The sequence below is a fragment of the Ceratotherium simum genome, chromosome 1 (assembly GCF_057802395.1).
Source record: "Ceratotherium simum simum isolate JZ-2026a chromosome 1, ASM5780239v1, whole genome shotgun sequence".
Taxonomy (NCBI): domain Eukaryota; kingdom Metazoa; phylum Chordata; class Mammalia; order Perissodactyla; family Rhinocerotidae; genus Ceratotherium; species Ceratotherium simum.
Window position 1 is genome coordinate 57472010 of NC_141900.1, and position 24721 is coordinate 57496730.

Genomic DNA, 24721 nt, shown 5'->3' on the forward strand with positions numbered 1-24721 from the left:
AATTGTCTGCTTTCCTACTTATATATTAAGACCATAATCTTTTGTTTTTATATTTGTTTTACAATTTAATCTCCATTTGACATTTACCTTTAAATTTGGTCCATGTGTTTTTTTGATGAATGAAACATACATTTTAGATATTTACATCTATCAATCTTTTCCTTTGTGACAGTTTCCATTGCTTTATGCTCTGAAATTCTTTCCCCATCCCAACTAAGCCTATTTTGAAGTGAAATCTTTTGCATTGAGATTATATAATAATGCAAAACCAACATTTTCAGACTAACATATGAGAAAGTGGTATTTTATTTGTATATATTTATGTATTAAAAATAAATATTGAACATTTACTCATTATAAAGCCAATCACTCTGAAGAAAGAGGCTGCTTTGATGAACAGAAAAATAGGAAATGGGTCATACTCTGCAGTCTCATGTTAATCTAAGTATCCAATGAATTGCTGAATTTAATTGCCCAACATGGGCAAAAATCTGATTTATACAAATAAATAGCTGTGAATGATAGTAGTTTTTAAAAAGTTCTCCACATAATCTCAAAATGTTTTCTTTGATTACACTAACCTAAATTTTGAAAGAATACTATATGACTACTACTACTAATAGCTAATAAATTTACTCCCTGGCAGCAATGCTTTTAAGCATTTTACATTTATTATGTCACTTATTCTTCATAACAATCTCTTGAGGCAAACAGTATTATTAACCCCATTTTACAGATGAAGAAATTGAGGCACAGAGCAGTTAAGTAATTTGCCCTAGAACACATAACCAGGGAGTGGCAAAGCTGGGGTTAACCGAGGAAATCTGGTCCCTAAATCTATTTTCTTAACCACTTATCTCCCCACAGCACCGAGCATGGTGACAGATCCTAATATGTGCCTCCTGATTTTGCGCGGAAGAAATTAATAGGAAGCATTTACCTTCCTAAATATCTAGCATTTACTACGGCCTCAGAGAAATTCTAGTATAATAATTTATCAAGACCTTGATCCAATTCTATTTCTTTTTGTAGGCAAACCTGTGTCATAAGATGCAAAGGTTATTTCTACATCCAATCTTTTCAGCAGAGTACCAATGTTTAGAAATCTAATCCTTCTCAGAGACAGTTAAATTGGAGGATACCTATTTTTGCTTCCAAATATTGGTGAAGAAGAAAGCTGGGTTTGGCCCAGTATTTGTTCAAGCTAAGGCAATACTGGTCAGCATTCTAGCAAAATGGCTGTGGAATATGAGAGAACCAGGCTTAACCTCTTATATGTGCTTTCCAGGCTGGTGTCAGCTCAGTACGACTACAGTCTTAGGTTCTGGGGCAAGTCTTCTGTTCCCAACTTTGACCTCGGAACCCTCTATTCCTGCCCTCCCCTTGGTCTCCTCCCTAAGGCCTCAAAGAGAAGGAGGACTTCAGTGTTTTCCAGTCTTCCTCATCCACAGTGGGAGTGCCATTTTAGTGTGTGTGCTGTCTGCCAAGGGAATAAGTGATGTTTCTTCATTTGTCTTTTAATTCTTGTTTCTCAAAAAACAAGTAGCTCCTGTGTTATTGGTCTTCTTTAAACTACTGGTTCTCAGACTTTTCTACCAAAGGCTTCATCTCTCCAGAAACATTTCAACCAAGATAGAGCATAATGAGCATCTGACTTCTAGCAGGCGTGATGCTGAAAGGATGTTCTTCCAGAGGATGGTAAAATTACCTGCCTTTTTTCATGGTCCTCAAAAAGTAAGCCCCTTGGCATTCAGATAACAACTCATCAGCATCATATTGTACACACACTTACTGAGCAGGGAAGCGCCAAAACATCAAAAAGGACCTGATATGGTTGGTGCCTCTCCTCCGTGTAGACATGAAAATAGGTGGTGCTCTGGGTATCCAGTGAGTGACACAGACAATCCTAGAGACCCCGGGGCACACTGAGTATCAAGACTGGGAGTATCCGATGCTACGGGACCCATGCAGAGAACTGACTAATGGGTAGATTCTTCTTAGGGGCATCTTCCTAAACGGGCTTCAGTCTGCTCACTGAACTCCTAAATCATGGCTGTTTGGGGATAGCCAGCCACTCCAGGTACCCCATGGTTCAAACTCTCATTTCCTGGGCACCATTTTCACTCTTGGGATCAACCAGTAATAAAGGGACATCTTAGGATATCTTGAGGACTCCCCCTTCTAGGAGGCAGCAGTTTATTACTTTCCAATGTGTTATCTTGAAGAGTCTGAAGCTGAATTACCACTTAACACTATAGACCTTTTATTATACAAGCCCTACAGAATTCCTAAATTGTTAAAAACATTAGATACCTGAAGGCAAAAAGCTATGTTCTAATATGTCTGCAGAGAGAATGTTTGACCATAAGGGATATCTGCTGCATTGATTTTTGATATTTATAGAATATTGGTATATCTTCACTTTATAAAGTTTGCACGAGCAGACAAATTTATTTGAATGAATATATTTTTAACATCTAAGTGCTAGTCTCCCCACCTAGATTACAAAAACCTCAAAGGTGGGGACCCCATCTTAATTTTCTGATGTAGTACTTGCTGCAATTCTCTGCCTGCAGCAGGTACGCTGTATATGCTTATTAGTATTCTGTGAAGATCCAAACACTCAGAGATCAAATAATTTAAGTCTTACCCAAAGTCTGTCTCTCATTATCTAAGTCATTACTGAGATTGTCTAAGGAAAGGTTATCACTTATGTCACTGACATACGAATCATCTTCAGAAATCTACGGGAAAGGAGAAATAACATACATTAGAGTGAGAGTAAACAAGCCAGATTTTCGTAAAATCTTTACTCCGAATGATCAAACATTTTGAGTCTTGCACTACAAACTTACAGAAATAATTTTGGATGCCGTTTTCATGGAAGCCCATATACCAGTCTGCCTAGGCGGTGTTCATAGCAAACACCTGTTGTTAAAATTCTTAACTTCCTTGAATCAGTCTCACAAAGAAAAAACAAGTAAACTCAAGTTTTAGTTATTATAAAAATTCTTATTAATTAAGGCAGCATTTTCAGAATTTGTTAGTGTTGGTAGAATGAGTTAAGATTTGTCTCTGAACTATCTATGAAAAAGAGAATCTCCTATGGAAATTAATAGATAAGATTAGTACTTCTATACTGAGAGGGTAAAATTGGTCACATTTACAGTAATGCCACCTGTGGTACTTGCCTATTCAGGAAAGTATGACTTTTATGCATTAATTTATTTTTTATTTATTTATTTTTTAATTTTTATTTATTTTCCCCCAAAGCACCAGTAGATAGTTGTATGTCGTAGTTGCACAGCCTTCTAGTTGCTGTATGTGGGACGCGGCCTCAGCATGGCCGGAGAAGCGGTGCGTCAGTGCGTGCCCGGGATCCGAACCCGGGCCACCAGCAGTGGAGCGCGTGCACTTAACCGCTAAGCCATGGGGCCGGCCCTTATGCATTAATTTAAAACAACATTATTATATATTATACATTAATATAGGTCAAAATCAATGGTTAAAAAATATACAAGATGCTAATTTCTGGCCCTGTCATGGAAATATTACATTATCAAATAGCTAGAAGTCTTAATTTTTAACCTGTAATTGAAGAGGTACACCACATCAAGTAACAGAAGCGAGGCCATGCCCAACACCTGCTATTTTCACAACCTGTTTTTTCTTTTCTTTTCTTTTCTTTTTTTTTGCTGAGGAAGATTCATCCTGAGCTAACATCCACTGCCAATCTTCCTCTTTTGGTATGTGGGCCGCTGCCACAGCATGGCCAGTGACAGACGAGCGGTGTAGGTCCGCACCTGGGAACTGAACCTGGGCTGCTGAAGTAGACAGTGCCGCACTTAACCACTAGGGCACCAGGGCTGGCCCACAACCTGTTTTTTCTAAGGTCTTGTATCCTTTTGTGCCTTTTGGGGTACGAGTTAGAAGAAGATCCTCAGAACGTAGTGGTAGAAAGGGGCCATTGAGTTTGGTGTTTCTAAATGAATGTGTTAATCAAGAAAGCAAAAAAAAGAGATTTTGAGGCATCCAACTAAGAACAGTGCTCAAACCTCATTTTCTGAAGAGCTTGGAGATAACAGAACTTCCTGTGCATCAAAAAACTCCGAAAGAGAGTCTGTGATGGAGAGTCTACTTTCATTGGAAAGCTGATGGACCAGAGCTCGGTTGTCATCTCTGGAGTTTTCCTATTTGAAGCACAAAAACAAAAATGCATATATTTAGAAACAGTCTCAAGAGAAACAATATAAATAACTGATTTCATGGCACAATACAGAAGGTCACAGGCCCATGCAAACAAGCAGCTCAAAGCAGAGGTCAGCTCCAAAGCTGAGGGGAAGCAAGCCTCACACAAAACAAAACGAAAAATGAAGGTCCCCCAGAATGGGCAGCTCACTTATAGGCACTATCACTGCTCGGGCACATGTACCAAATGTCAAAGCAAAAAAAGACTGTCCAGGGCAGTCTTTGCGCCATTTAAGAGTGGGAAAATTCCAACGCTCTCTGAATCATATCCTCTCATTCTCTACCACTGCAGGATATTTCTTTTCATGCCAAAATTCCCTCTGAATTGTACTGAATGCATGTCCTTGCATGGCTGGTTCAGAGCAACATAGCTTTCTTCTGCCCCTGTGCTCTTGCAGAAGCCAATAAGCTGCTTTTGAGGCATCTCTTGACAAATAAACCGTGTTTTGGTCCAGAAGTGCCCCTGCTGGCAGGTCATTCTTATTCAGGGATGAATGAGATAAATTCTCTTTGTCTGTCTCTCTCCAACCACAATGACTCAAGGGAAGGAAAGCCCCCGTCTCCTTTATAAGCCTCTCTACAAACAAGACAAGAGAAGATCACGATTTTCTCATCTTGCATAGCCCTCCACTCGCTACTTCATTGCCTCTAGACTTTCCCTCTGGGAAGAACCTAAATAACTTTGGGAATGCACTTTCCATTCACTTTGCAAGTAAACATTCAGCTCAGCAATTGAGCAACTGCTTTGTCCTGGCCATGGAGGGATATAATGACAAATAAGACAAGGTTTCTGGCCTGAATGAGTGGTGCAGAGAATGCACCCAACACATACCAGACCAAAACCGTGGAATAGACAAAGTGCTCTAGAAGCAGAGAGGAAGGTGAGATTGATTCTCTTAGGGGGCTTTGGTTTGGGGAGGGCGTCACAGAAAAAGTGACACCTGACTAGACCTTGAGGAATGAGAACAGATTCAGGACAAGATGATTTGATTCCTTCCAATCAGAGGAGAAGATTGTTGCCCTGAACTTATCAACAGCTCACATTTCTCACTGGGCTGATAAAAGAGCTGTTTCTGTATCACTTTGTATCTGAAAAATGAGTCTCAAAATAATTTGGGGAATAAAAGTTAAAGCAGATTATGACTTTCCCAGAAGTTTCACGAGTTCAGGACACATTCCTCAGTCTCATAAACAAATTATACCAAGATGAGGATGCTATCATGGGAGGGCCACGGCAGATTTTCATGAGTAAAGGGCAAGCGGTCCCTTTATGAAATGTTTACTTCAGGAACACATTTAAAGGTGTATCCTCTCCTCTTGGATTCTTTCTAAATAAGGAAGCTGGTCAAGGTATTCGTTTAAAGACCCTACCCATTTTAACATCCACACAGACTTCTGAAAAGCAGGCTTCTTCTCTACCCTAACCAAGAGATCACTTTAGGATCCATAAATAAATATCACGGCTGTCACCCTCAGAGGAAGCTCTCTCTCCTCAAAAGAGGAGACACCGGAGTGAATAACCGAGCTCCTTTAATGCTCACTGAAACAAGCGAATTGTCCTGTGTCTTTGGTGTGCCACTGCCACATAAGACTAACAACTTACTTACCTGTTCTAGTCATTAATTTATCACCAGTCACTCCTGCTCTCTCCCTCTCTTCCTTCTTCTAAACCGATGGGTCAGAAGGACTTCTTGGATGATCAACACTGAAAATAACACACCCAGCCCTAGACCTTTCCGGTGAACACTTCCCCAGCAACTTCCTATCAATACCTACTGAAAACCCAAGGGGATGCAGCAGTGAAGCCCCCAGCACAGTGTCAGTGTCTTCCACAAGGCAGGGCCCTCCTTTATTAAAATATTAACCTAGTCAGTTCAAGTCAATGATTTCCCCACAAGTTTGTAAGGCCTGAGTGGTTGTTTGTTTATTTTTTCACACTGCAAAAAGATAAACAAACAGAGAAAAGGGAAAGAAGGGAACACTCATATCCTATCACACTAAAACAACCACCAGAAGCATTTTGACAAATTTTGCTCCCATCCTTTTTATAGATATAGCTTTGCTTTTTTTGAAATAATTGGAATCATAATATATATGTATATATGTGTGTGTATGTATGTATATCTATATATTTATAAACTTCCCCCAAACAACATGGTATCTTAATCATTTTTTCAAAATTAACATTTGTTCTGAGGATAAAAGTAATATGTGTTCAAAATAGAAAATATAGAAAAATATAAATAAAATAAAATATGTATCACTTAAAGTCCCATCACCCAGATGTGGTGCCTATTAACCTCTTGGTGTATTTTTTATATTAAAATATTTGTGTATATATATATTTTTAAGTTTGAAAAACTAGGATCACACTGTACAGTCTTTATATAGTCTGCTACAGTCAATGAACATTATACTGCGAACTTTTACCCAGGCTGTTAAGTTTTTTGAGACAATGAACTTCAGTTGATAAATAATATTTTATTATATATGTGTGTCATAGAATAATCATTTCATTGATTGGAAATTAAGGGTGTTTTCAAATTTGTAAAGATGGTGAGCATGTTTGCTCACGTCTTCACTTGTATCATTATTTCTTAGAATCAATTCTCAGAAGTAGAATTGTTAAAAACGTTTAAGGCAAAATATATACTACCTAACTACATCCACAAGTAAGAGAACTTCTGTTTCTTGAGCACACCAAATACAGTAATTTATAAAAATTTTGAGCTAATCTAATTGTTTTAATTTGCATTTCTTTGTTAAGAATTAGGTTGAACATTTTTTTGTTTTTAAAAAACTAGCTATAGAAATGCTAACATTGGGCAAGGCTAGGTCAGGGTGCATGGGACCCCCCCTTTGCATTTCTTTGCACCTTCCTGTGAATTTATAAGTATTACAAAATAAAAAGTTTTAAAAAAACTATCTGTTTTGGGGTTTTCTGGTGAATTGTGTCTTTTTTCTGTTTATTTGTTCAGGTTTTAAGTTGCTTGCTACTAATTATTAATTATTTACATATTAAAGACATCATCACCTATTTAGCATTATCTGAGTTTGACATTTTCACTGAAAATATTTTTTCCTAGTCTATTATTTGTCTATTTTTTCACACACATCTTTTTTGTCCTCAAAAACAAATAGTCAATTTAGTCAATAATTTTTTTTTTCCCTTTTTCTCCCTAAAGCCCCAGTAGATAGTTGTATGTCATGGTTGCACATCCTTCTAGCTGTTGTACGTGGGACGCAGCCTCAGATGGCCAGACAAGCAGTGCGTCAGTGCGCGCCCTGGATCTGAACCCGGGCCGCCAACAGCGGAGTGTGCGCACTTAACCACTAAGCCACGGGGCCGGCCCTCAATATCTGTTTTGTAATTTTTTCTATTGTTTCCAAATTTAGGAAGTCCTCCCTACCCAGCCACTTGATAAATATTTAAATCAATATTTTTCAGTTTGAATTTTTGTATTTAACTCTAATTCACTAGCAATTCATTTTAGTGTGCAATGGCAAAATTTAAGCTGCTTTTGAGTTGTGCCGACCTAACTTGTTGAATAATCCATCTCTTTCCCATTGATTTTTGAGCCTTTTCTATCATATATTTATTACTTTTACATAGTAATGGTGTTTATGCCTGAGACAGTTATTCTGTCCCATTCTTACACCATCACCATCGTATTTTCACTACCAGCTTCACTCTGTGTTATTTTCTGGCTTGGTATGTCTTTCCTCACTAGACAGCAGTGCGATGCTATTGAGAAAACAAGTGCTTTCGACTCTTTAGATGTGGACCTAAATCCCAGCTCTATTTCTTACTAGTTGTGCACCCTGGAGGAACTTACTTAACCCCTCTGGGCTTTAGTTTCCTCATCTCTAAAATGAAACTACCATCACTTATCTCATAGAGTTGTGGTTAGGATTTTGTGAGGTAATGCATTCAAATGCATATGGAATACAGCAAACAGGCAATTAAAAGAATTAAGTTCCCTTCTTCTCTTTCAAACTTTTCTTTAAAGTTCTTGCCTATTTAGTCTCTTAAATTTACTTTAGATTTAGTAGGGTGTTATCCCCAAAGTCACATAGCCTTTCCTTTCGAATATAAATAATAGAAAATAAGAACTAATAAGCTGATAATATTAAATGTTCACATTCAGCAATATAAAATAGGAGGACTTGATAGGAGGTGCGAATAATTTCAGTTAGGAGAGGGAGGATTTTATAACCCAAGTAGCCAGGCCCAACTCCCCAGATGGGTAATCTGTGCAGCTAAAAGGTAACAGAAGGTAAGCAAAGAAAGTGGGAGGTCCTAAAACAGAGCTCCCTAGGCTGACCCACTGTGGGACTGTCATTCCTGAGTGTTTGAGGTGCCTGCGAGCTACCTAAGAAAATAAATTGCAGTCGCGGTTTGAGGCTTGGGGGTGGCCATTCCCACTCACTCTCTTATTTCCTGACAGCAACAACGGCTCCTCTCTCACTGGGAAAGTCAGCCTGAGTCACTCAGTGAGAAGCAGGATAAAACACGGAAAACAGCAAGTCCCTGGAAGAGGAACTAGACCAACAGGACAACTGCATCCTCAATGCAAGACTCCAGAGGCTGATTTGCAAGGTGTGAGTTGGAGGGATGTACTGCTCCTCCTCAAGGACCATTTACAGCATGTAAACCTTCAGGTATATTACTTGTGAGATCAACTTAAAACCATGCATTTTAAGAGACTTGTGATTTTGGTTTCCTTTCCAAAATGCAAACAGCCCCAAGTATACACACTGAGCATAAATTCATAAAACCATAAATGAATGGTCAATTTGCCACAAGTTGTTAAATAGATAAATATAATTATGTGATAACGCTATTTAAAAGGCAAGTACTGCCTGGAAACAGACACGAAACCCCACAGAATGCTTTGGCATTTGGCAGCAAACAACCCTCAGTGATGGTGACTGGGCCCTGTTTCAGCAAACGTGCAGATTCAAAAGAGAGATCATCCAGTGAGCATATTTCTTTGCCCAGGCCTGAAATGAAGGCCACCATAGGTAATGTTTAGATGCTCAATCCTGCAGGTGACTCAGGTTAGGTCTGGGCTAAAATGACTGAAAAGATCTCTTGGGGGTAGTGAGAATGTAAAGGAATTTCACAGTCAACCACTGTCATGTGTGTAGAAGTAATAAGAAGCCTGCGAGCCTCTGCAGACAGAAAGTAACTCCCTCATCGGAAGACAGCGTCCCATCAGCACATGGCACAGCCTGTAATGCAAATGGCTGTGGACCCCCGAGCCCAGGGGTCTGTGCACAGACTGATTCAGCCTCTGGTCTTCACATCACCAGACACAACAGCCTCCCAACAGGGGAAGGTACTGTGTGAGAGTTTTGTCGTCTTTGAGGACAGGAAAAGGAAAAAGATGGATTAAGATTAAACATTAGAAACTCCTTGTAAAAAAATTCAGACCCACACACCTATTGTATATTACTTTCCTTGTGTTTTTTTTAATGCACTCAGTCTAATAATTTGTTAATAAAAAATTTAGCACATCTGAGGCAGGCATATAAATATAAGAACCAAAAACAGTTTTAATCCTCATTGCCCTTTTCTACTTACTTTTCGAGTAATCCACTGGTATTTTTCTGAAATTTCTCATATTAAACACATGCAAAGAATATTTTGGATAAACATCCCCAGTCTCGAGAAAAGACATTTTTAAAGTACTATGAACTGACTGAGAGACACTTCAATGGTGATACAATATTTTTTTCCCTCAGATTGTACAGCTGTGTTTTTTAAAAGGAAAAAAAAAATCACAGGATAAAGGAGAAGGGAACAGCCACAAGGAAAGAGGAGAGTGGTTCTCACAGAGGGAGCAGAGGATGCCAGCAGGGAATTGGGAGACTGGGGGTCAGAGAAATTTAGGTTTCTTCAGAAGTAACAGGAAAAAATGTTTGTCTCTCTACAGTTCCCACTCCAGTGATACCTAGAGAAAAGGGTGATACTTAGGAGGAATATGGGGTAAAGAAATACCGAAGGAAGAAGAGTTCTGAAGAAAAAAAGCAGTTAGCAGCAAAGTCTCAAGAAAGCCTTCGAACCAGCAACTCCCAGTGCCTGCCCCAGCTGTGGGAGGCCGGTGCGATGTGAGCACCACTGAGGCGGACGCAGGGAGACTGAGCGCCGGGGCGGACGGCATCACGTGAGAGGTGGTGGTGGCGGAGACATTACCAGACAAGAAGCCTTACCCACCTCTGCCAGGCTGTCACCCGACTTGGCAGCAGCAGGGGGGTCGAAGAACAGAGACTCAGCATGGATTCTGCATAAGCGTTCTTTAAGATCTGTGTTTTGTGCTAGGGCCTGGAACATGTTAAAAATAGTGGGGCTTGGTTAATAAACAGATGTTTCTAAAAGCACAGCAGTGGGCCCAGTGTGACGGAGCCCTGGGGCGGGGAGGGCACTTCCTGGACTCTCCTTGAATGCTATCTAAAGGATACCAGCTCTGAGATGCCTGGGAGATAAAAGATATTACATTCTGGAAACCATGGCCATTCTCTAATCTCATTTCCGGAGATGGAAGGAGGGGTCAGTAGGGCTTTCCTTTCAGGGAAGAAGGGAATCACAAACAACTTTAGCTCTTACTATGACTGGTGGTTTCCCAGCCCCTCCTCCTTCCTAGCTGCTGGTAGTCTCTGGCCAGCTCCCTCCTAATGATCCTAAGCTTCTCACATCTTGAAAGAAGATGGTGCTCCCACCCCTTATGACTGGACATATTTTAATGTAATTTAATTTTCACACCAGTTGAACTGGATCCTAGGAAGTATGCTGGGAAGCAGGATTTTGTGGAGGATTAATTTTATTATTTTCCAATATAGGTGATAATTGTTTCATTCATTCTTCATGACTAAGACATTTTATTTAAAAAAAAAAAAAACTCACTTTCACTTACCTGGATAAAGGCTAAGGACCAGGGCCCTGAAAATGGAGGGTGTGTGAGATGTGGGTAAATACGAGTCCACCCCAGACCTCTTTTATTTCTCCCTGGGCAAGTCTGATTCCCTATCCCAACCTCCCAGCTACGAAGGAACTGGCGTGAAGGTAAAGGAAGATGTTTCCTTCATGCTGGTATCCTGTGCACCAACTATTCTCCAAATGATCCGTCTTTGGAAAGGGATGAGTTCGTCTGATTATCCCCCCAGACGCTCCCACAATCAGCTCCCCAGGTGCTTACACACAGATCTACCCTATCTGTTTGTCTTCCTGACTCTCCTCCAAGAAGCTCAGAGCCTTTCCCATCCATCAGGGCCCACAGAGTCTACCTGCTGAGAGCACAGAAGGATGAGGCACTGTCTAAGCCTCTGCCTGGATCTCAACCAAGGATTTTGGCTTTATTTTTTAGTACCCATGGCTGGAATGGGTTATTTGGAAATTCTCAAGGATTATTTAGGAAACACTGAGTAAATGTTTCTTAATTCACCCAACTACATGCAACAATCTCTATGGGGCACTCACTTTATTACGTCCAATATGTCACTGGTATCTTAGTATAAGTGGCTAGAATCTATATCAGCAGCTAGAATCTTAGTATGGCCTGAAAAAATGTGTTATTTTAGTAGCTTCTCTTTCCTTTGTAAGCCACAGGCAGAAGAAAGAAAAATACCAAGACTGTACATATAAACATATCCATTCTGATAGCCCTGAGATGACGCTAAACATTTTATTTTTAAAAAACAAGCCTTGAATCTAATCAAGAGTCCAAGCCAAAAAGGAAAGAAAGGACCATTCCGTTTTATCTTAAATTTTCAAAATCCTGAATACAGGTGAGAGTGAATTCCTTAGTGAAGGTAATAACTTTGGCCTAGGATACCATGGCCAAACAGGTCCCAATGGCCTCTACCAGACAAGTGGATTAACAAGGTGAGGCCAGACCTCCATGGGAGGAGGGCAGGGGAGAGGAAGACCACAGTGAAAGAGGAGCCATCAGAGGTACCTTCTAAATGCACTAAAGCCAACCTATTGGGAACAATAAGAAACGCTTTTTACCACTAAAAAATAAACCTAAAAAAAAAAAAAAAAAAAAACCTTGCTTCTCTCAAACTAAAGTAGCACCCACTGTGTGGCCAGCTATCTACTACAGTCCAAAAGGGGATGTTTGTCTCTCTGACCTTAAAGAACTTAGGGCATCTCAAGGCAGATGACATTTAAGACTCTATACATGGAGGAAGTCCAGGTTAATTTTTACTTCTTTCAAAGACAAGACACTTGGGGGCCGGCCCTGTGGCTTAGTGGTTAAGTGCGTGCGCTCCGCTGCTGGCGGCCTGGGGTTCGGATCCCGGGCGCGCACCGACGCACCACTTCTCCGGCCATGCTGAGGCCGCGTCCCACATACAACAACTAGAAGGATGTGCAGCTATGACATACAACTATCTACTGGGGCTTTCGGGGGAAAATAAATAAATAAAATGTTTAAAAAAAAAAAAGACAACACACTTGGAACGTTCAACTGAGTGAATATTTCTTAAGTATCTTACAACAACAACATGTACTACTAGTAATGTATTTACCATGAACATTACACCAAGAGCATTACTTTACTTTTCTCCATAACACGATGAATTGAAAACATGAATGGATATTTTCTAGTTCTCTCAAAGCCTGAGTTAGCTTCTGCAAACAAGATCCTAAATTTCATCTCCCCTACCTGGCCCTAAATAGAAAGTTGACTATTGCTTCAGATGGTAATTTCACACGTGCTCACACACTCTCTCTTTTTATGGTAGGAATTCCAAAGGACAAGCAAAGAGTAGTAGCAAATAAGTATGTTATTTTAAAAGTTCTCCAGCTTTTATTGATAGATACAGAGCGAGCAACTAGACAATGCCAGCCATTCAAAATAGAGCTCTAGGACCCTGCACTTCAATGGAGCCCAACGGGAACCGATGAAAAAAGAAGAGAGAGCGAATGACAGAAAGGCTTACTGAGAAACAGTTGAGGCTTGACTGATTTCTCTGCTGTTAGGAAGATACAATGATTACCTGACATTCCGTATGACTCATCTCTCTGTGCCCATAGGGAGAAAGAAGCTAAATGTTTTGTACTACTAAATCAAATAAAATAACTTTCATGTCTTTGAAAGAGTGGTAAAATAGGATCAGTAATGTGTGAACTCAGAATTTCACTTTGTTACCTGTCATTTGGAAAGTCAACCTAAGCTTGTGAAGTCTTAGGTACAGAAATCTCCAAAATGTCAGATTTTATAAGCATAAACAGACAAATGTCTGTAAGGCACACACAAAACAAAAGCTTTACAGAAACAGAAAAATCAAGACAAACAGGAGGAAACCAAAGTTCAAGTACTTAATGCTTAATAAAAATATTAGTTACTAAGATTTGGGGTAGGTTCAGTTTTGGTGTTTGGAATAAGCAGACCTCATGAAAGGTTAGAATATAATTTGGACCATTTGTTTGTTTTTTTCATGAATTTTCAACACAACCATGAAGATGGAAAATATAAAAAATGTATGGGCCTGGACACATTGTCAGGCATTTCTGTGACACAGACATGGAACTTACAGACGACAGGGCGCACTTCAGACCAACGACCTGGGCAGAGGGGGTGGAGGAGACATCCTGCTCCATCAGCTGCTTCAGTTTCTCTCTCTCTGTTGATAGGGTATCAAACGCTGACCTTAAAGTGAAGTAAACTATAAAGATATAATCATTATAAAAAGGAATAAAGGAAGAGGTGTAATTAAAAACAAGATACAGAGAGATGTATTTCTTACAAAAGAACTTAGAAAAGTCACAGCCCCGAATATTTTCAGTGCAGCAAATGTACACTCTAAATTGACTTTTAAAGAACACATCCAGAGTGAATAACATCAAGAGTGAACCCTAATGTAAACTATGGACTCTGGGTGATAATGATGTTTCAATGTGGGTTCACTGATTGTAACAAATGGACCACTCTGGTAGGATGTTGATAGTATGGGAAGTTGTGTGTGTATGGGGGTGGGGGTGGGGGTGCGGTATGGGAACTCTGTTCAATTTTGCTGTGAACCTAAAACTGCTCTACAAAATAAAGTCTATCAAGAGATACCCTATGACCCAGCCATCCCACTACTGGGAATCTACCCAACGAACCTGAAATCAACAATGCAAAGAGGCTTATGCACCCCATGTTCATTGCAGCATTATTCACCATAGCCAAGAAGTGGAAGCAACCTAAGTGTCCCTCGACTGACGACTGGATTAAGAAAATGTGGTATATATATACAATGGAATACTACTCAGCCATAAAAAAAGACAAAATCGTCCCATTTGCAACATGGATGGGCCTGGAGTGTATTATGTTAAGTGAAGGAGAAAGACCAACACTGTATGATCTCACTCATATGTGGAATATAAACCAACACATGGACAGAGAAAACTGTATTGTGGTTACCAGGGGCAATGGGGGTGGGGGGTAGGCACAAGGGGTGAAGGGAGTCATATATATGGTGATGGACAAACAAAAATGTACAACCCAAAATTTCACAATGTTAAAAACTATTAAAACATCAATTAAAAAAAAAATAAAGTCTATTAAAATGTTTTAGGGACCGCCCCGTGGCTTAGTGGTTAAGTGCACGTGCTCTGCTACTGGTGGCCTGGGTTCAGATCCCGGGCGCGCACCGACGCACCGCTTGTCCGGCCATGCTGAGGCGGCGTCCCACGTACAGCTACTAGAAGGATGTGCAACTATGACATACAACTATCTACTGGGGCTTTGGGGAGAAAAAGGGAACAAAAAAAAAAAAAAAAAAAAAGGAGGAGGATTGGCAATAGATGTTAGCTCAGAGCTGGTCTTCCTCAGCAAAAGGAGGAGGATTGGCACGGACGTTAGCTCAGGGCTGATCTTCCTCACAAAAAAAATATATAATCACACCAATTTGTCAATTATAAGGCCACTAATTCATTATAAAATTCCATGATTTTATGACTGATCATCAAGATATTTTGACACTTGAAAGGACTACATTACTGGATTCTCAATTATCAACATTTAGTTTTGTTTGTATCCTCAAAGACAGGAAATGTTTGAAAACAAAGCTTATTGGTTGTCAGGGAGAAAATGGTAACAATGCAGCGGAGAACCAAGACAGCCCTTTAACTAGATGACCAAAATTAAGCACCAGTGAGACTCAGAGGGACTTTGTGTGCCTCGGGATGTAACACACCCTGAAAAAGACACACGGTCGTTTCTGTTGTGTGCTGGCCAGGGAGAGACAATCTGCATGTGATCATAAGGAAATGTCAGCCCAAAATGAGGAACATCCTATTTTTAAAAATTGGCCTGTATTCTTCAAAAGCGTCAATTTCATCAAAGAGAAAGACAGAGTGAGGAACTGCTCCCAATTAAAGGAGACTAAAGAGGCATGACAATCAAATGCAATATACACTCATGGACTAGGCCCTGTACTGGAGCGGAGAAGTGCTAGCAAAGGGCATTATTGGGTTGAATGTGGAAGGCGGAAGAGCTAACAGGACTGTTTCCACGTTAAATTTCCTGAATTTCATAACCAAGTTACGGTTAAGTAACAGAATATCCCTATTCTTAGGAAAAATACACTACAGTATAAAGGCGTAAAAAAAGACATGACGATGTATGATTCCTACTCTCACACAGTTCAGAAAAATGCACACGTGGCGTATGTGCGCATATGTGTGCGTAGAAAGAAAGAGATAAAATAAATGGTGAATGTGGATAAAGGATCTATGGGAGTTCTTTGTATTATTCTTGCAACTTGTCTGTAACTTTGAAATTATTTCAAAGTAAGGTGTACCTACTCTCTTCCTTGTTAGTCCTGTCAGCTGCTTGACCCATAATTCCCCACCTCTAAACTTGGCATTCAGTTACTCTGTTCACTTTAGTGAGAATTCAAGTAGTGACAGCTTAGCACCATTAGGCTAAGATGCCCGAACTGAAGTTTTAAAAACCATTAACACATATGGCAAAAAATTCATCAAGTTTTGACACACATGTATGAGTTATCTCTTAGGGATGAGGAAACTCTTATCTAAATTATTGATCATGGACATCACATCTGAATATTACCTTTGCAATCTCCTTTATTATATTTTGTTTTAGAAGGGTAGGAAGAAGGAAGAGACTGAGACATACTTCTCAAATGGCCTGGCATACTGCTGAATTCCACAGCGTTGCATGTTTAGAGGTATTGTTATTCAAGAGTGGCCTATTTAGTGTCACAGAAACTTAATACGCACTATTGACTGACTTTGCTCATTTCACAGCCACAAGGACAACTGAACCTCTCCACAAGTCGTTGCCGAACTTGTCTGAGGTTGTGGTGTTTAGCAATGGATTCAGAGCATCTTCACAAAGTTATGGTACAAATAAGCAATTTGTTTAAACACATACACACACACAAATTATGGTGCTTCTCTTGACAGAAGACAGGTCAAAGGTCAATAGGTACCAAAATTTTCTAACAATGTCTATGGAACATGCTTAGCTTTTTGATTGAAATAATTCCACTAAGCAAAATAATGGGCAGCACGACACAGTGACCAACAGTGTAGGCTCCAAAATCAGCCCTGGATTCTTCCCAGCTCCATATTTATTTACTGCGTGACCTTGACAAGTATATGATGTACTTGAGCCCCAGTTTCCTCATGTGTCAATGGGGATAATAATAGCATTTACTTTATAAGACTGTTATGGGATTAAATAAGACAATGCAGGTAAAGCACTTAACCTAACACATAGCACATAATAAATAATAAATGTTACTGCAATAATGATAGCGATGGTGATGAAACAGACTCATGAGGATGAAAGCAGTGGCGACTGCAGTCTCTTGAAATATGGGCGGCAGCTTCAGGAGGATGCTGTGGTCTCTTGCCAGGACAACACTTGTAAATAAGTGCATGCAGGGTAGAGGTTCTATGAATGAGGGACCGACTAGAATCTATGGAGCAGTAGAAGAGCAGCCTTCTCCAACAGTGAGCAGAGTTAACTCACTGCATTTTATGTCCTATTAAATGGGCACCTCATCCTCTTGCTTTGTAACTCCATAGGATACATGCACCTGAGTGGGTCCCTGGGGGAACACCTCTTCACTGTCATGTTTATTGCTCTAAATTAAATAAATGTGGCACTCAGCTGGCTGCCACTTTACCAAATCAATTCCTCTGGCTTTCAGATGGCCTGCAGTAAAGCAAGGTGTTCAACCAAACTAGAAGATTCCTACTAAAATTTTAAAAATTGGCAGAATATACATCATTTGGTTCAAAATGTATAGCTGACAAGACTGTGGTGGGCATAAAATAAGCAAAAAGAAACTCACATAGTCACTTTACTTCATTTAAAGTCTAAAGCGTTTTCTAAATCACTTGACAAAGGGGCTCAGAAGACCAGATCCCCATGCACTAAGTTTCTTAAATGACTGTTTAGACCCACTCAGAGGACACTGAGTCATTCACAGAGGCCTAATGATCCAGCACACACAGAGCAATGATTAGAGGCTGCTCAACAGAGACTGCATTTATATTAATCAATAAAGACACAGGATCCCAGAGGTCAGGAATATTCTCTGTGACAGGAGTGTTTTCTAACTAATTTCCCACGTAATTCAAGAGAAGAATAAAAAGCTTAAAAAAATAGAAAGATCCAAATGAGTGTATCACATCTATGGATATCTGATAATAAACAAAACCACACACAAAGTCTGAGATGCTCAGAGCTACAAAGAACCTCAAAGATCACTAAGGCCACCCGCCATTACAGAACGACCAAGTCCTCTCCATCTCCAACTTCCTCGCCAAACAGTGCTTGGGCCCATGCTTCTCAGAGCATCCGCTGTCTCCTAAAGCAGTCCACTGTCTTTAGACTCTTCGGGGAGTAAGAAAGTCCTTCCTGTTCCTACGTCGACATTTGCCTCGGTGTCTCCTCATTGTCAAACAGGACTACTTCCTCTTTTCTGGGGTGGTCAAATACTGAAAGACAATTATGGCATCTCTGTCTACTCATCTCTTTCCCAGACTGCTTTGAGCCATTTCCCAGACCCCCTCGTTGTACTAATAGAGTGGGACACAGGTTGAGCTTCTGTCAGAACAGACGGCCATAAGCATCATACAATTGACTCTTGGTGATCATCACTACCTTTCCCATTTCTACAGGCTTCTAGGCTGTTCTTTACTGAGTTAGATGGTGAGAGTGTAGATAGCACATTTGGATGGTGAAAGGTGGCACTGAAGGATACCTGGACTCTTAATTTACCTGAGCTCTACTGTTTATCATCCTCCTCCTCAGCAGTTTCTCGGCCCCAAAAAAGAATAAGATCTTTGGGCAGATAGTTATGAATACCATGGACACTACCTCTTGGGAGGTGGCAGAAGGGAAAGACATCTTGTAATAAGGCGAATGCAAACCAAAGTCCTACCTCTACCACTAAGTTGCCATTTAGATTTTGGACAAATCCTGCATTTCCACATCTGTATGTGTGGGTAATGCCCATATCTCAAGAGTGTTTTAAGGAAACAGTGAGAAAACACTCTATCGTATAGCACCCAACCCACAGTAGGACTCTTCCTCTTTTTAATCAAAACCACACTTCAGTGAACTTTCTTTAAAATGTTAACATACCTAAAATATCTGGGGTGGGTTGATATTTTGTAATTTGTTTCCTCTAACTTTCAAACCTCACAGGATGTCCATGGTTTTAAAATATTTTCTAACCCATAATCTACCCAAATGGTTCTTTGATTTAGATATATTAAGTAATATGATTAAATGGTTCTCCTTATTTCCTGATAATTTACACAAATGCAATAGCTCAGCAGATTTTTATGCTGAATTCTAAATTATGTGATCTGGCTTTTCTTTAAGTCATGTATCTCTTGTAGCTTTTAATCTATGAAAGTGATGTCACTGTAACATACTGGGCTTTTTATTCAATGCTTCCATAAGCTCAAAACAGTTCAGAAAATGACGATTCAATTAAAACTCAACACAGGAAAAGAATCCAGAAACAAAAGAATAACAAATAATTTAATGAAGTCTAAATTAAGACTTCTCTCACAGAAAATACTTTCCACAGGCTGCAGAAAAAGTATCAGTAAAACTTCATTTGTTTTCCCTTCTAAGGCAGCATGTGAATATCCACCTCCATTTGGAGCACACTGACCACAGTCCTATACTATTCCTTGCTTTCTCATCTTAAATCTGCTCAACAAATTTGATCATTTCTGTTTTTATTACTAATAGAACACTCTCTCATAAAATCTTTTTGTAACAAAATAAGCAACAGTATGAATTATTTCTATTCAGTGCAAAATAACTACTCATAGAAGATAATTACAGAATTTGAGAGCCAAGAGTCAGGACAATCACTTTAGGACATTTAACGGATGAGGCAACTGAGGCCCAGAGAGGTTAACCAGTGAGATCAGTCAGTAACAGAGGTGGCCTAGAACGCCTGTCCTCTGACTCAGCCAGTACACAGGATTAGCTCCAAAAAGCCTACTATTTACAGCATTTCCTGAGGTATGTTTCTCAGAACTGTAGTTCTACGGTGTTAACAGATATTGGAGGGAGGGGGAAAATTTCCCAAATAACACTGAAAATCATTGAGTTAAACAAAGCTAAACGGATTCCTTTGCTACAGGACTTCTCAGGGCCTTAATATTTACTGTTTCTTGTGTAAATGCAGAGAGGACCATAGTCAGCAGTGTTTTCAAAACATTTTTAGTCATGAAATTCCTTTTTTGTTTTTTAAAGCATTTTATGGGTAAAGTGTTCCATGAAATACATTTTTGGGAAATGTAAAAGATAATAATATATGCAATGTAAATGATAAATGACAATGACTTTTAAGTTTTAGTACATTTTGTTTTCTGTTTGCTTATATGTGTGTCAACATACACACAAAGCCAGACACATGAACCAACGAGAATTAGTTCAATGATATGCCATAAAAGTCAAATTTACAGTCTATAATATATAACAAGGACTTTTTCAACTATGATAGGGATATATTGGTTGTCTACCAATTGATCTAATTTCTACAAAACAGGGAGAATTCAGATGCATTTAACAAGTTGAAGAAAAAGTAGGTAACACAGACTATGTTACAGCATCAGTGGAATTCTTGCCTTTAGTGCAGCTGCTCCGGAATCAGTCAACAGATTCGTGATGCAGTCAAGAAAGTACAATAAAAACTGTCAGTAACAAAATCAGGCTTACATGGGAAGAAAGGTCAATATGCTTTGAGTGTGAATGTATGGAAGTGAGACAGCACACAAGGTCATGGGACTCAAGGCAAACCTGAGAACTATCTTTATTCCATGAGGTCTCTGAGGTACAGCCTGTGTGGACTCCCAGAGATCTTTCCATCTCTGCAAGTGTCCTTTAAAACTACAGAAATGAAACCCAGCTTCACAGGCTCCCTGTGGAATTCACTGTCCATAAGCCCATGGGGCACAGGCTGCTGTTGAATAAGCACAAACCTTTCTTGGAGCACAAACCTTGACCTAGTCTAGGCATGCAGCAGCTCTGCAGCCAGTTGTTTTTCACAAAGCCCAAAAGACAGAACAACTGGCTGAGGCCCATATAGACTTTCCACATGGCTGAGCCCCCTGTAGGAGGAGAGGATCAATAGATCCACTCAAAATGGCAACCTCTGTCCTGCTGAGGAAGCAGCTTCTTCAATGTAGGTAAAATTCAGGATATTTCCCTTCTGCAGAGGCATTATCTTCTTGTTTTTTAAAAGACAGTTCACATTATTAAAAAGTAATGGTATTTAATAGGAATTTCCTCCCACAAAACCTAAAATGCAATGCCTGAATTATAACTGATCCTTTAATACTACAGAGCATACCAGGGGGTACGCAAACAGCTTTGAAGGGTGGAGCAGGTAATTCTTCCCATTTTACAGATTGATTTCACACCAGCATTGCAACACACTGAGAAAGTTCTAATGGGAACTAGGACAAGAGTTTGAGGTAGGAATTTATAAAAAGCATGAAATGGTTTCCTCATAACCAACATGATTTAGGTCTGCAGGCTAAGGGAAAAGAGAGCTGAAGGAATCAATAAGGCGATGGAAGAAAAATATGGGGCTGCGAGAAGAAGGCAACAGAGGGAACATCATCTCTCCTCCCAACTCAAGCACTGCCCTTCCATTTAAAAATTTTAAATTCATTTTCTCCTTTAAAAAACTGTTAAATATATGAAATTTTTAAAAAGCCAAGCAGAAATAAGATAATAAGTACTTATCACTCCAGCCTCTACCACTAAAATGCTGGTGTATATCCTTTCAGACGTGTTTTTTTTTTTTTAAGGAAGATTGGCCCTGCGCTAACATCTGTTGCCAATCTTCCTCTATTTCTTTTTTCTCCCCAAAGCCCCAGTACATAGTTGTGTATCATAGTTGTAAAGTTGTAGCTCCTCTATGTGGGACGCTGCCTCACCATGGCTTGATGAGCGGTGAGTAGGTCTGTGCCTAGGATCCGAACCTGCAAACCCCGGGCTGCCAAGGCAGAGTGCACAAACTTAACCACTATGCCACCGGGTCGGCCATAAGCCTCAGGTTTCTCATCTGTGTGATGAAGATTACAATAACACCTACTCCATAGGTTGCTGCTAGAATTCAATGAAACAGTGCATGTGAAGTACTTAAATTATGTGACATGACAGCTATGTGCTCAATATAAGGTAGCTATTTTTATTACTGTCGCTGTTGAGTATTCTATTCTATGATTATATTGCATTTTTAATAATCCAATCCTCAATTGTTGGGCGTTTAGTTTATTCCTAATTTTTTAAAAACTTTTTATTTTGAAATCATCATAGATTCACAGGAAGTTGCAAAAACAGCACAGAGAAGTCCCATGTACCCTACATCCAGTTTCCCACAGTGGTAACATCTTACATAATGATGGTAGAATATCAAAACCAGGAAACTGACACTGGCATAATCTACAGCTCTTACTCAGACCACACCAGTTTTATGTGCTCTCATTTGTGTATATATGTGTAAATAAAGGTCAATGCAACATTATCACATGTGTAGATTCATAGAACCACCAACACAATCAGGATACAGAACTTTCCATCACCACCAACATCCCTCTTGCTACCCCTTTATAATCACACCCATACTCTTCCCCTTTCCCTCCTCCCTGTCCCTAATCCCTGGCAACCACTGATCACTTTTCCATCTCTATAATTTTATCCCTTCAAAAGTGTCATATAAGTGGAATCGTACGCTATGCAACCTATTTTCAGTCAGCATAATGCCCTTGAGATCTCTTCAACTTGTTGCATGTATCCATAGTTTGCTCATTTTCATTGCTGAGTAGTATTCCATTGTATGGATGTCCCACAGTTTGTTTAACCATTCATCTGTTGAAGGATATTTGGGTTGTTTCAGTTTTTGGCTAAAACAAACAAACTTGCTCTGAACATTTATGAGGTTTTGTGTGGACTGAAGTTTTCATTCCTGAGATAAATGCCCAGGAATGTGAAAACTCGCTTGTACGGTAAATATATGCTTAGTTTTATATAAAACTGCCAAACTATTTTCAGAGTGGCTGTACCATCTTGCGTTGCCACCAGCAATATATTAGAGATCCAGTTTATACATATCCTCACCAGCAGTTGCTTCTGCTTTTTGGGTTTTTTTAGCTATTCTAATAGGCATATAACAATATCTTATCACGGCCTTAATTTGTATTTCCCTAATCGCTAATGATGTTGTTTCTAATTTTTGAAATGATAAACAGTGCTACAATGGATATCTTTATTTGGGTAAATTTTAAATTAATCCTTACAAATGAATTCTTCAAAGTGGAATGACTGGATGGCAGATTAAAAAAAAGTTGAAACATATTACCATAATGCCCCCCAGAAAAGTACCAATTTATACCCCCATCAGCAGCATATGAATTGCTCAGCTTTTAAAGTATATCTACTGTTTTCTCTCCCCTGTCAGGTTAAAAAGAATCTTCTTGCCAATACACTCCCTACTACCAGGGAAATAAAATAAAAATCAGATTGCCCAAAATCTTAATAGAGCAGAAAATGAACCAACTAAGATACCCTCTCCAAAGACATCCCATATTCAGACATGCATTTAACATTTTCACCAAACACCTTAGGAAAAAAGAAAACTCATTTACCTTTATGGGCAATATGACACAGATCTTCTTGCATTTTAGAAAACTCTGATGAGGTTTCCAAGCCATCAGAATAATTTTTCTCTTCTCCAAAATCTAGTGTGGACAAATTAGGATTGGAGGAATGCAGTCTTACTGGGCCAGAAAAAGGCTTAGGAACCTGAAGTAATACCAAAGGGAGATATTTCTTTTCAGATGCAAATTACGTAGAATATTTACTTGTTTCTAAGATTGGAAACTAGTAAGAGAGGAACATTTTATAGGTAAGTCTTTCTACTGAGTGATAACTTATAAAAAAAATAAATGAAAACTCAGGAAAGCCCTTTCTATGGCAACTTGCACTGGCTTCTTGCAAAATAAAAATGGGCAAGAAATCACGTATTCTTTTGGAAATGACAGCAGCATTAAAGTCACAGGTTGAAAATGACAGCTAAAGCTGCCAGGCTCTTTCTCGTTATACTCAATTCCTTCTTTCTGGCAATAATCATCCAGTATCTAGGTTGTTAATAGTGGATAGATTTGAAAACGTTTTCTTTATTTGCACCTGGTGCTTCTACAAAATGAACTAACTTCTCATGTTTGTACACAAATCCCTTTTTACTTTAAAGTATTTAAGTTCAACCCATAAAGTGCTTTGAACCACAGAGTATACAAGAGTATAACAGATGACTTATCTGTAAGTTTCTGATTTATTTTCACCCTAACAAGTCGCAATTTCACATGCAACGGCTGAGCTGCAAATCTTGGCCTCTGGGTTAGCTGTTCATTAGGAAAGTCAATGGCTAGTGTGACAGGATGAATCTCTGATGGGGGATTGGGAGGTTGGAGGCAAGAGAGTCTGCACAATGTCCTGCTCCCAAAGACTCCAGCCAATAGGCTCAGAAGAGTGAGGAATCCACTGAGCAGCAGCAGAAGAGGTGGGTCAGAGCAGACACCCAAGCAGGGAAGAGGGAAGGCAGGCTATGCATTAGAGAGGGGGAAACCACAGTCCTAGAAACGGCTCCAGTCCTTCCAACCTCATGCTGTTTTTCTCTTACCCAGTATCCATTACATGCTGATTCTAGTATCCAGAAAATCTAAGTGATTGAATTCATCTCTCTGCACAGGGTATTTGAGAGACTCACTATAGAATATTCACTTGTCTATTCTCCTGTTTGAGTCCAAGTAGCCAAGGGGCACGGAGAGCAGGGCCAATGAAGAAAACAGGCTGTCAGGAGAGGCCATGGTTACCTGCAGTGTTCCTTTAGCATCTTTGCCAATAGCTCTGGACCGCCACCTCCTGTGCGATCTTTTCTCCTTTTTGGGACTTTCAAAAGCTCCACCCTT

General features: G+C 39.6%; 1 protein-coding gene across 2 annotated transcripts in view; it reads right to left on the reverse strand.

Moving 5' to 3' along the window:
- The window catches only part of OSBPL3 (oxysterol binding protein like 3), a 191771-nt gene that overhangs the window by 38326 nt on the left and 128724 nt on the right, over nt 1-24721 (reverse strand). The window contains exons 9-14 of one of the 2 annotated variants that reach the window (XM_004418908.3): nt 24626-24718; nt 23399-23555; nt 13790-13920; nt 10469-10576; nt 4056-4190; nt 2651-2744 (exon numbers count right to left, since the gene is read on the reverse strand). In XM_004418908.3, coding sequence (XP_004418965.1) covers nt 2651-2744; nt 4056-4190; nt 10469-10576; nt 13790-13920; nt 23399-23555; nt 24626-24718 — 718 coding nt within the window. The remainder of the gene's footprint in view (nt 1-2650; nt 2745-4055; nt 4191-10468; nt 10577-13789; nt 13921-23398; nt 23556-24625; nt 24719-24721) is intronic. The other variant, XM_004418910.3, reaches the window with a different exon arrangement.